This window comes from Apodemus sylvaticus, chromosome 3 (assembly GCF_947179515.1).
Source record: "Apodemus sylvaticus chromosome 3, mApoSyl1.1, whole genome shotgun sequence".
Taxonomy (NCBI): Eukaryota; Metazoa; Chordata; class Mammalia; order Rodentia; family Muridae; genus Apodemus; species Apodemus sylvaticus.
This window is the reverse complement of record NC_067474.1, coordinates 159,480,647-159,492,720: the sequence shown is the minus strand read 5'-3', so window position 1 is coordinate 159,492,720 and position 12,074 is coordinate 159,480,647. Positions and strand designations below refer to the sequence as shown.

At 50.3% G+C, this 12,074-nt stretch overlaps 1 protein-coding gene across 1 annotated transcript in view; it reads left to right on the top strand.

Annotated features, from left to right (window-relative positions):
• Positions 1-10,873, top strand: part of Tnfrsf1b (TNF receptor superfamily member 1B) — a 33,194-nt gene extending 22,321 nt beyond the window's left edge. Inside the window, exons 7-10 of the mRNA XM_052177996.1 lie at positions 354-431; positions 919-953; positions 3,840-4,047; positions 8,089-10,873. Coding sequence (XP_052033956.1) covers positions 354-431; positions 919-953; positions 3,840-4,047; positions 8,089-8,402 — 635 coding nt within the window. The 3' untranslated portion in view covers positions 8,403-10,873. The remainder of the gene's footprint in view (positions 1-353; positions 432-918; positions 954-3,839; positions 4,048-8,088) is intronic.
• Positions 10,874-12,074: the final 1,201 nt, after the last annotated feature.

The following is a 12,074-nucleotide window of genomic DNA, read 5'->3' as shown; positions in this document are numbered from 1 at the left end:
GTGGAACTGGGGCCTGGTCTGTCTTTCAGAGCAGATGTTAAGTGTAGAATAGTTGTGTCTCCAAAGATGTGATGTTGTCATAGGGAATCCCTGGGTGCCATGACTATGAACATAAGTTTTGGTTGCTAGTTCCGATGAACCGATACGGCTCACGAGACTATGGACTGTTGGTGTCTCTGGCTTCCCTCTGGGGCTAGGATGGCACCAAGCCCAAGACCCTACACTATAGCTTTCTGACTGCATGCGGTTTGCAGATGTGATCTTTGGTTTGCCCCTGAATTGGAGGACCTAAGGCTGGACTCAGCTCAGCTCCCCTGACATCTTTGTTTCTGAGTACCCTGCCATCTCTCTAGGTCTGATTGTTGGAGTGACAGCTCTGGGTCTGCTGATGTTAGGACTGGTGAACTGCTTCATCCTGGTGCAGAGGAAAAGTAAGGTTCTGGTCCCTTCCTGTTTCCATCCCCTCACCCTACCGCCAACACCACTTTCTCAGTGCCTTGGGTGGTGGGCCTAGTACAGAGCTCTGCACTATCATAGACTCAGGTGGATCTGGAGACTATAGCCTCTTGTTCTCCAGGAACTTAGAGCCTGGCATAGAAGGTAGATATGCTAACCTGGCTACCGGAAGGTAGTGTCAAGGCTATCCAGGGGAAGCCTGGGGTCTCTAGGATTCTGTGAGCTGGCCCTGGGTCTCAGTGGGTGGAGGGTAGTTGAGGCAGGGCTACAGCACAGGCTGGACAGGAGGAAGGCTGGGGCAAGGGGTAGTGGATGACAGTAGAATGGGTTCATACATGGCAGGCAGCTATGGTCCCTGGGCTGGGTCCCCGCTACTGGCTCTACCCTAGCCAGGCTGTGCCCATTAAGGTAGATGTTCTGAAGAAGTCCTGACTCTGACTTGATCTTCTCGCTTCGTTGTAGAGAAGCCCTCCTGCCTACAAAGAGAAGCCAAGGTGGTGAGTATCCCTCTGCTGTCCTCCTCCTCCTCCTCTTCCTCTTCCAGTTCCTATTCTAGGGCATCATAAGCAACATCATCGAAGCAGGATGGAATGGGTCTGGTGGTGCATACCTTTAGTCCCACTAGTTGGGGACAGGTAGAGGCTGGAGGATCGAGCATATAAACCTCCCTCAGAGCCAGCTGATGTTTAGCTATATTCCAGTTGGGAAGAAACAGGCAAACTCTCCCCTAGCTGGACATAGCCAGGCTCTTTCCCTGGTTCTATGAATAGGGCACTTTGGTTCCTCATTATATAGATGAGGAAATGTAGGCTTAACAGCTACAGTCACTCTTGAAAGGTTGTGGTGTGTCCCGGTGGTCAAATCATCTGAGCAGGTGAATTTGACAGGCACATCCAAAGCTGTCTCAGGCTGGCCTCTCTTAGCAGGGACTGCTTGCTAAGATTGGTCACCAGGATTTGGAGAACCTAGATGCCACCCTTTGTCCAGTCCTGTGCCCCGTCAGCTGCCTGCCTCAGGGCCCCTCCTCGGGAGCCCAGGAGATGGTGTCCTCATGTTGTTAGAGTGAGGAAGGCTGTCAGGCAGGAGCAGCAATGACTCAGCTCCTGCTCTGAGGGCTGGGGAAAGTGGGGTTATTTGGAAAAAGAGCACGTGAATTCATCCACACCTCCCCCAGCATGCGCTCGCCACATGTTTAAGTCACCAGCAGTTACTGGTGGTGGTGGAGGACACGCCAGCTCTGTCTGAGGGCTTACAGACTCTTTCAGCCTGGCTGTGACACAGTTTCTGCCAACTTTGGAGTCTGGAATACATGGCTCAGACTCTTAAGTAATTGTCCTGTGTCCTAGCTGCATCCTGGGCACAGCTAATGGGTGTGGCCTGGAACGCAAACTTAGGACTCTGTCTCACTACCTAGCATACAATTACGGTGCCACTCTTAGGCATACCCACATGAGCCTGCACACATAGATACCATTAGCTACAGGAGCCAGCCATGCTTCTACCAGTCCCAGCTCGGTATAACAGGACCAGACCCAGAACCATAGGCAGTATCAGGCAAGCTAAGGGTTTCCGGTCCTCACTCAGTGGGGTCCCAGCCAGAGTCACGTGACCCCGATAGTGTCTGTATTTGAACATTGTAGCTTTTGGCTTTGAAGAAGCTAGCTGTGACCTTTGGGGAGGAGGGGAAGCTTGTGTTCTGTCTGGCTCTAGCCACAAGCAGAAAGGGGGAGGCCCAGCCAGAAAAGCTCCTTCTCTAGGGCTGGTGTGGTGTGACATTTATGAGTGCCTCTGCAGAGTTATGGGGTAAGGCTAGGCCCAAGGTCAGACTGTGAATTCAGAATGGGTTCCATCTCTTCCAGACTGGGGGACCTAGCTGGCAGGCCCCCAGGGGAGGCAGGAGGATGCAGTGGGCATGCTCTCACGTCCTAGACTGCGTTTGTTCTCTGTGGCCGTCAGCCGACTCTGTCATTCTGAGCTCTGGATTCACCTTCGGTGGGCTTTTGTGGCCTCATGGGGACAGCTTGTATAAGATCCTTCCAGTCCAGAGTCAGAAGCTGTGGAAACAAGGCCTCAAGGCCATGTGGCACCACAAACCTGGGCATCTAAGAGGCCATAGCAGCAGTGGGCGGGGCCTGGAGATGGAGGTTTCAGTGACTCCGTAGAGCGCACCAGCCACAGGAGGGAGCCCAGCTATCGCTTCGGCTTAAAGATACCTGGCATTGTGCCACACTGGAAAAGGGTAGCACACTTTTCCAGCCGCTGCCGGCAGACAGTGTGCTTGGAATAGCATTTTAGATGTCCTTAGCATAAGTTGCTATGAACAGGGAATTTGTTTTACGTCTCTAGTGATATCACCAAGATACAAATGTATACACACAATTAAAAATAAAAAAACAAGGTTTTATTTTTAAAAAGAGAGAGAGAAATGTTACTATGTCAAAAAAAAAGTTGGACCATTTAAAAACATGAATATCAGTATTGTCTGGCAGACTATACCAGCTTGTACAGGGTACCTGTGCCAAGTTCTTATTGTTGTTTATTTTTAATTTATTTATTAGTGTATGTAAGTACACTGTAGCTGTCTTCCTACCAGAAGAGAGAATCAGATCTCATTACAGATGATTGTGAGCCACCATGTGGTTGCTGGGATTTGACCTCAGGACCTTGTGAAGAGCAGACAGTGCTCTTAACCACTGAGCCATCTCTCTAGCCCCCGTTATTGTTGGTTTTCAAGACAGGGTTTCTCCGTGTAGCCCTAGCTGTTCTAGAACTGTCTCTGCAGACTAGGTTGGCCTTGAACTCTCAGAAAACTGCCTGCCACTACCTCCCAAGTGCTGGGCTTAAAGGTGTGCACCATCACACCCAACCCCTGACAAATTCTTATAAACAGTGTCCTGTGGTAAGGCTCACAGCACCATTACTTTTGAAATTCCCAGCTGTTTAGTTTTGATATTTTTTTTTCCGAGACAGAGTTTCTCTGTGTAGCCCTGGCCTCACTCTGTAGACCAGGCTGGCCTCAAACTCAGAAATCCGCCTGCCTCTGCCTCCTAAGTGCTGGGATTAAAAGCGTGCGCCATGACTGACAGGCTTAGGTAACTTTCTCAAGGTCATATAACCGGTGTGTGGTAGAGTTATGAACTTTAGACTCAGGTGTCTGGTTCAGGATTCATCTTTTAACTGCCAGGCTGGTGACACATCTCCCTGTGCTCCAGAAAGTCACTTTTTCCATTTCCTTATGTGGACTGAGATTGAAAAACCTTTGGTGCCCTGTGTGGAAACGTGTGGTGTGGGCAGAAATGTGTAAGCTGTGGAGTGTGGGTGATGGGAGACTAGGAAAGCGAAGGCACTGGCAGACGGATTCATATTCTCCCTTTTCCTCCTAGCCTCATCTTCCTGATGAGAAATCCCAGGATGCAATAGGCCTTGAGCAGCAGCTCCTGTTGACCACAGCTCCCAGTTCCAGCAGCAGCTCCCTGGAGAGCTCAGCCAGCGCTGGGGACAGGAGGGCGCCCCCTGGAGGCTGTCCCCAAGCAAGAGCCACGGCTGCGGCCCAAGGGTCTCAGGAGGCCTGTGCAGGCTCCAGGAGTTCAGGTGAGAGGCTGGTTCCCTCCTGCTCTGTGAAGATAGATAGCTGGCCCTCCACCTACTAGTTGAAAATAACCCAAGAGGAAAATGCCTTTAACACTAGGTGTCCATGATAACTGACAGAGTGGCTCTAAGCTGCTGCCCAGTGTCTTGGGAGCGGATCCTGTTGCATTTCATGAGTTCTGAAAACGGTCCGGGCTCACGGTGCTAAGCACGGCTTCCACGGAGTGCGTGTGTCATGTTCCCACCAACGTCAAGTTGCAAAGCCTTGAGTCAGACTTGTGTAGGTAAAGTCAGGTTCGTGTGTATCCCTTGCGTAATCTCTGCTGGTGTCCTGGAGCTGCCCTGTGGAGCCGCCCTTGGCTGCTCCTGGCTGACTTCCTAGTCCCAGCTCATATGCAGTCCAGCCACTTTAGACATCTAGGGTCAGTGCCACCTGTGTTGGTCATCTCACTAGCTCATTCTTTTTTTCTTTTTTTCTTTTTCTTCGGTTTTTCCAGACAGGGTTTCTCTGTATAGCCCTGGCTGTCCTGGAACTCACTCTGTAGACCAGGCTGGCCTTTTTTTTTTTTTTTAAGATTTATTTATTTATTATATGTTAGTACACTGTAGCTGTCTCCAGACACCAGACGAGTGCCTCAGATCTCTTTACGGATGGTTATGAGCCACCATGCGGGGGCTGGGATTTGAACTCAGGACCTTCGGAAGAGCAGTCAGTGCTCTTACTCGCTGAGCAATCTCTCCAGCCTCTCAATAGCTCATGCTTCTGCAGACACTCCTGCTTTGTCTTTCAAGTCTCCCATATCAGGTGGGGAGTAATCCTGAGCCCCTCCATGTCGACATCCTTTGTTGACCTTTGTTCAAGGATCCCCAAGGTCATGCCTCCTTTCCACAGGATCATCTGTCTTTTGCCTTTCAGTGGCCTGCGTGATCCCCTAAAGCCTCTTACATCCCTAGGCCCAGCACTTGTCTGGCTCAATCATTTGTTTGCTTCTTTGTTTGTTTTTGAGACAAGGTTTCTCTGTGTAGCTTAGGCTCTCCTGGAACTTGCTTTGCAGACCAGGCTGACCTTGAACTCAGCATTCCATCTGCCTTTGCCTCCCCAGTCCTGGGATTAAAGGCATGTGCTACCATCCCTCATTGGCCTATCCAGTTTTATAAGCTAATGTTTCCTAGGGCGGTGTGATACACCAGTCTTTGTCCTGGGTGCTTTATGTGAACCAAACCTGCCTATCGACACTAAGAGAGAGTTACCGTTGCTACCCCATTTTCCAGATGAGGAAGTTGAGGTCCAGGACACCTTGTTAGGAACATACAGCTAGTGTCCCCAAGCTCCAGGAGTCAGCTCTGTACTGTGTGCTTCAGAGCCCTGGAACTGGGAGATGAATGAAACAGTTCCTTCAGGGTTCTTTAAAAACAATATTTTGTGTATGGGTATTTTACCTGCATGCATGTCTGTGTACTCTAGGTGTGCGTGGTGTCTGTAGAGGCCAGAAGATGGTGTCAAATCTCCTGGAGTTAGAGATGGTTGTGGATGCCGTGTGGATGTTGGGAAACTAAGCCAACTCCTCTGAAAGAGCAACAGGTGTTCTTAGCTGCTGAGCCGCCTCTCCAGCCCCGTTCTTTTGGGGGTTCTGCTCACTGTAGCTCACTGATAATGGTCACTTTGGGTCAAAGGCACGATGTGTGAACCTGTTGCATTGACTCGGTCTGCCTCCTACCCTATATATAATCTATAACAGAGAAACTATTGAGATCTCTTGTGGCTACACTGGAGTCTCGGTCCCTTGTGGGTTTCCCAAGAGCCCTGAGATTTCCTGTGGTTTGTTTTGAGGTGGAAAGGTCAAGACTACAGGCCTTTCTCCCTCTCTCCCAGCAGCCCTGGCTAGTGGGGCAATAGGAAGGAAGCAGGATGGTGAACTTGGTCATTTACCCAGAGCAGCCCAACGGCCCTGGGGCCATGAGAATCCAAGCAGGCTCCTGAATCCCATTTCCTCATCTGGTGATGAGCCACGTGCCTCCTTAGCATGCCAGTGAGAGACTGTGGCTTTTCCCCACGTTGGCATCTGACAGGGGATTAACAGTCAAGACCACGCACCGCCTCCCACACGGGCCTCCTCCCGCACCCACGTTCTGTCGCTGTCCTGACTTCTGTGCCCTGGGTTTGCCTGAGCCTCTGCAAGCTTCTCTGGCTACAGCTGTCCTGCCGCCTCCCTGCCCACAGGCGTCCCAGTGTCTGCTTCATGTTTTTTGCCATCGGAGCCCCAGCCTCTAGCCTCACCAGCATGGTGGTGACTTGTCAGGGCCCCTCACTACAATCTGAGGATTCCCTGAGCCTAGCCTGGAACAGAACAGGTGGCTCTGAACATTTGTTGAGTGAATACGTGTGATCAAATAGAAACGTGAATTCCTCTATCATGGCTTCCCTCCTCCCATGGTGTTCCACTGTGGCTTCTTCCTTCATCCCTGAGGATGTCTACCCGCTTTCTCCTCTGACCTCTGCCCCCTCCTCTTTCTTCTCCCAGGTGTTCTATATCTCTTCTCCTCTCCCATTGACACCTCCCTCTACCGTGGGAGCCTGTAAACCCCAGAACTATGCATCACTCACCCCCCCAGTGTCTTGTTCACGACATGCAAAGGTCATGGTGACTTCAAATGACGTTTGGGTGCTGTTGAGGCCCAGGGTAGAGGTTTCTCTGTGGTCCCTTGATTCCAGTTCTCCCTCTGCTTGAATATTCAAGGCTTCTCTGAATAGACAGGTTGGCTCTGTCCTAACCCAAGCTCCCCTGAGTCCCAGTTTCCAGGAGGCAGGAGCCAGGATGACTAGACAGCTGCTACTACCATGGGCCCCGGTAGGTTCTGCAGATCTAGCAGGAGGAACAGGAGCAACGGACATGCAGCTGACATTTGGGAGTAATATATGTCTACCCTCTGCTAGTCTGGCGCTCCCTCCTCACCAACTTAGGGAACTTAGAAGCCCACAGAGGCCAGGCAGGATGGTGGATGGACTGACTGTCCCTGATATCCGTTCTGTCTGTGGTGTCTGCTTCTCTGTGTCCCAGTGGAAGGGATCAACCTCCTTGTGCATGGAAGGTGAGCTTTAAATGGCCAACCCCTGAATTTTAAGTGTTGTCGGTCAATCCACTTAAAACGCTGTCATTACCAAAATCAAAATGTGCCTAGGCTGGTTTTGATCGATTTAGCCCTTGCCCTTTCGGTGGTCATGGGGAACATTGTGTATAGACTTGGCCGTGGGCAGTCTTCTGTAGCTGCTTCCCAATCACATCACATTGTTCTTGTATGGAGATTACGAGAGTATACCACGTTGCCCCGCCTCTTTGTGTGGGGTGGGGTCTTGGGGGATTGAATTTAGGTCATATTGTTTAGGTCACATCACATTGTTCTGTTCTGGCAGACTGTTTCTCTCTCTCTCTCTCTCTCTCTCTCTCTCTCTCTCTCTCACACACACACACACACACACACACACACACGTACAGGTGTGTTAATGAATCCATGTGTCTCTATGGAAGCTAGCCGACAGCCTCAGGTGACATCCTTAGGAACTCCATCTGTCTCTGTTAAGACAGTTTCTCCATGGCTTGGACTCCGCCAGTTAGACTTGGTCAGTTGGCCTGAAAACCCTAGAAGTCTCCCTTTCTCTGCCTCCCAAGTACAGAGATTAGAAGTGTGTGCCACTGTGCCCTGCCTCTTTATGTGGGGTGGGGTCTCGGAGGTTGAATTTAGGTCCTCAAGCTCGAAAGACAAACCCTGTACTAACCAAGCCATATCCTCAGCCCAAGGTTTTGTTTTTCTTGGAATACCTCCTTCTACTTTAGATAATTGTCTCCGGTCAGCAGTAGGGAGAGTTGGGCTGGGCAGCTGGGAAGTGAGTAAACAGGGGCACATAAGGGTGATGTGTCTGCTATTGTAGTAGAGGTGAGCTAGAATCTTTAGCCTATTGCTCTTCCCCACAGTCCTAACCTGCTGCAAAGACGCCCTGTCTCCAAGATCCCCAGACTCACCCTCCCACCTTGTGCTTCCCACCAGATTCTTCCCACGGCAGCCACGGGACCCACGTCAATGTCACCTGCATCGTGAACGTCTGTAGCAGCCCTGACCACAGCTCGCAGTGCTCTTCCCAAGCCAGCACCACAGTGGGGGACCCAGATGCCAACCCCTCAGGGTCCCCAAAGGATGAGCAGGTCCCCTTCTCCCAGGAGGAGTGTCCTTCTCCATCCCAGTGGGAGACCACAGAGACACTGCAGAGCCATGAGAAGCCCTTGCCCCTTGGTGTGACCGACATGGGCATGAAACCCAGCCAACCTGGCTGGTTTGATCAGATTGCAGTCAAAGTGGCCTGACCACTGACAGGGGTAACACCCTGCAAAGGGACCCCCTAGATCCTTGAACCCATGGACCTTCGTGACTTTTTGCTGGAACCATTTTCCTTAGAGGCCTCCAGAGCCCCAGTTTCAGGTCAAGTGGAGGCTGAGGCAGCTAGAGTGGTCAAAACCTGCCATGGGATTTTATGGGGCAGTCCCAGGAAGTCCTTGCCCCTCTGTGACCCTCTGGATCTCCTGGGCCCTGGCCCAATTCTTACTTCTGAGAGACCCCAGTATCTTTTCCTTCTAAGGAGCCAACATCCTCTTCCTCTTCCATATGCTTGGAGGAAGGATAGCACAGCTCTTCACTGAATGCTGATACTGCAGGGCAGTCCCAGCAGGCCGGAGGAACTGGTGCCCTGGTAGGACACAGAGGCCCTTCAGGTTAGTGCTAGACTCTTAGGAAGTACCCTCTCCAAATCCACTGAAATCCTTTTGATGCAAGAATCCGAGGCCCCATCAGGCGGGATTGCTCTGTTATAGGATGCTGGAGTTGGAGCTCAGTGGTCCAGTGTGCTTTTAGCATTCCCTGGGTTTGATCCTCAGCAACACATGCTAAAAGTAAGCAGCCGGCAGAAGGCAGACAACACAGCCTGCCCCCTGTGTGGTTTGCATCCACCTCTGACTTATACTCCAGGGGGCAGACAGAGGACTGGAGCTCCTCCTCCTGGCCTTCTAATGAGCCCTTCCAAGGCCACACCTTCCTTCAGGGAATCTCAGGGACTGTGGAGTTCCCAGGCCCCTGCAGCCACCTGTGTCTTCCTACCTCAGCCTGGAGCACTCCCTCTAACTCCCCAACTGCTTGGTACTGTACTCGCCAAGACCCCCCCCCCCAAGTGCATGTCCAAGTTATGCACTGTGAGTTGGAACAGCTGATGGCATCGGTTGAAGGGCCCACCCGGAAACAGCTGAAGCCAGCTATTTTGCCAAAAGATTCATGCCCACTTTCTAGTCAACCTGTGCCCCTAGCATGCCTGGAAGGAAAGGGTTCAGGAGACTCCTCAAGAGGCAAGTTCAGTGTCAGGTGCTTGGATGCCATACTCAGATTCCACTGGATATGGACTTGGTAGAGGAGCCGGATTGTCACCATGGAGACTTAAAAGAGTTCAGCACTCTGCAATCAAGATATTAGACACTTGGCACTGAGAGGCGAAGGAACACGTCTGCCCCCTCGTGGCCAGACCTGGGATGACCTCAGGCCTCCTAGGCAACAAAAGGATGAATTGGAAAGGGCTTTCTGGGTGTGGTCTCAGCTCCTGTGCTTGCCTGGATCTCTACAGAGTGTGCCAAGGAGCAATTGCACTGTATGCTGGACAGAATTCCTGCTTATAAATGCTTTTTGTTGTTGTCGTTTTGTACACTGATCCTTGGCTGTGTCTGGGGACTGGTTTGGGATTTTTCTGGGGTCCAGAGGGCCCACCTCTAATGGGTGAGGGAGAGATGGTTAGTTGGATCCAGAGGGTCCAAGCTCTGGAGCCCGCCCTTCCCCCATCCCACCTTTACAGCCACTTTTGCAGAGACCCTGGCTGTCTCCCACTTGGAGCCTGTGGATGCTGAGGAAACATCCAGCCAAGTAGACTCCCGGTGTGCCCCTATCTCCTGCTCTGAGTCTGCCTCCTCATTGTCTTGTGGGAAGGAGGGTTCTGTCATCTCAGAAGCCCACATACCGTGGGTCTGAACAGAGGCTGTACCAGCTTAGACTGGCTCAGGGCTCTGTGAGCAGAGGAGGGATCAGGGAACAGTTTGAGTGCTGACCTATGACACATTCCTAAAGGATGAGCAGTCTAGAATTTCCCTCCTTCAATTTGTGTGTGTGTGTGTGTGTGTGTGTGTGTGTGTGTGTGTGGTGTATGCATGCTTGCTTGTATCTGTGTGCCTCTGTGTGTGTGGTGTATATGTGTATGTGTATGCATGTTTGCATATATGTGTGTACCTGTGTATGGAGGCCAGAGATTGGCTGTGGGTGTTTCCGATCCCTCTCCATCTAATGTACTTGGTAGGGCTCTCATCTGGACCCAGAGCTTGCAAATTCGCCAGTCTAGCTTGCTTCAGGGATCCCGTCTGCCTCTGGCATGCTCGGATTACAGGCAGCCTGCCACACCTGCCTGGCATTTACATGAATACTAGAGATCTGAATTCTGATCCTCACACTTGTGTACCCAGCATTTTATCCACTAAGACATCTCTCCAAGGGCTCCCCCTTCCGATTTAATAAGTTACTTTTGGACTGGCAAGATGACTCGGTGGGTAAGGCAGCTTACGACAACCCTGATGACCTGAGTTGGATCCCTAGGACCGTAAGGTAGAAGAGAACTGACTCCTGCAAGTTGTCCTCTGACCATGACCCATACATGCTTCTTTCTGCACATGTGCACATCACAGTCTTGCACGCACACGTACAATGAATGTAATACATTTTTTAAATAAATTGATTTTATTTTTTATCATTAGCTTTGCTTATCTGTTTGTTCATAGATGGGGTTTTGCTATGTATACCCAATCTGACTGCATGCTCCAGGAACCTTGAACTTGGACATTCTCCTGCCTCAGTTTCGAGAGTGCTAAGTTGTAGGCCTGTGCAACCACGACAGGATTCTTGGCATTACATTATATTTTTTTAATCTTATTTTTTTCATATAAGCCTCATATACTCCAGGTTGGCAACAACCTTGTCGAAGGACGAACTTGACACTTGTATCTCTTGCCTCTATTTCCCAAGGATTGGGATGACAAGTATCTCATGCTGTGATTTGTGTGGTGCTGGGAATTGAACCCAGGGGCCTCATGAATGCTAGGCAAACTCGATCACCCGAGTACATGCCCTACCCCAAACTTTGTTTTTAACCTGTGACTTAGTAACATTGTTACTGAGCAGACAACTTGACCATGATTCTGTTGCCTTTAGGAACTCTGCACTTTGTTTTACCAATGCTCTGTTTACTAAAGAAGTCTTATAGAGTTCAAGATCCCAAGCAGCAGTTCTCCACCTGTGGGTGTGACCTCGTGGGTATCCCACATCAGATATTTACACTACGATTTATAACAGCAAAATTACAGTTAAGAAGTAGCAACAAAATAAATTTTTTTTTTTTGGATGCAGGGTTTCTCTGTGTAGCTCACTCTGTACAGACGAGGCTGGCCTTGAACTCAGAGATCCTCCTGCCTCTGCCTCCTGAGTGCTAGGATTAAATGTGTGTGCCAACATGCCCAGTGCAATGAAATCATTCTATTGTTGCTTCACCAAAACATGAGAAATTGTATTAAAGGATAGTAGCATTAGGAAGATTGAGAACTACTGCCTCAAAAGAGAGTGGAGATTGGTAATAGCATTTGTTTTGTTTTGTTTTGTTTTATTGTTTTGTTTTTCAAGACAGGGTTTCTCTGTGTAGCCCTGGCTGTCCTGGAACTCACTCTGTAGACCAAGCTGTCCTGGAACTCAGAAATCCACCTGCCTCCGCCTCCCAAGTGCTGGGATTAAAGGTGTGCGCCACCACTGCCTGGCTGGTAATAGCATTTTTAAAAAAGAATGTTTTCTACTCTCTCTCTCTCTCTCTCTCTCTCTCTCTCTCTCTGTGTGTGTGTGTGTGTGTGTGTGTGTGTGTGTGTGTGAAGGAGGTCAGAATAGGGTACTGAATCCCCTAAAACTGGGAT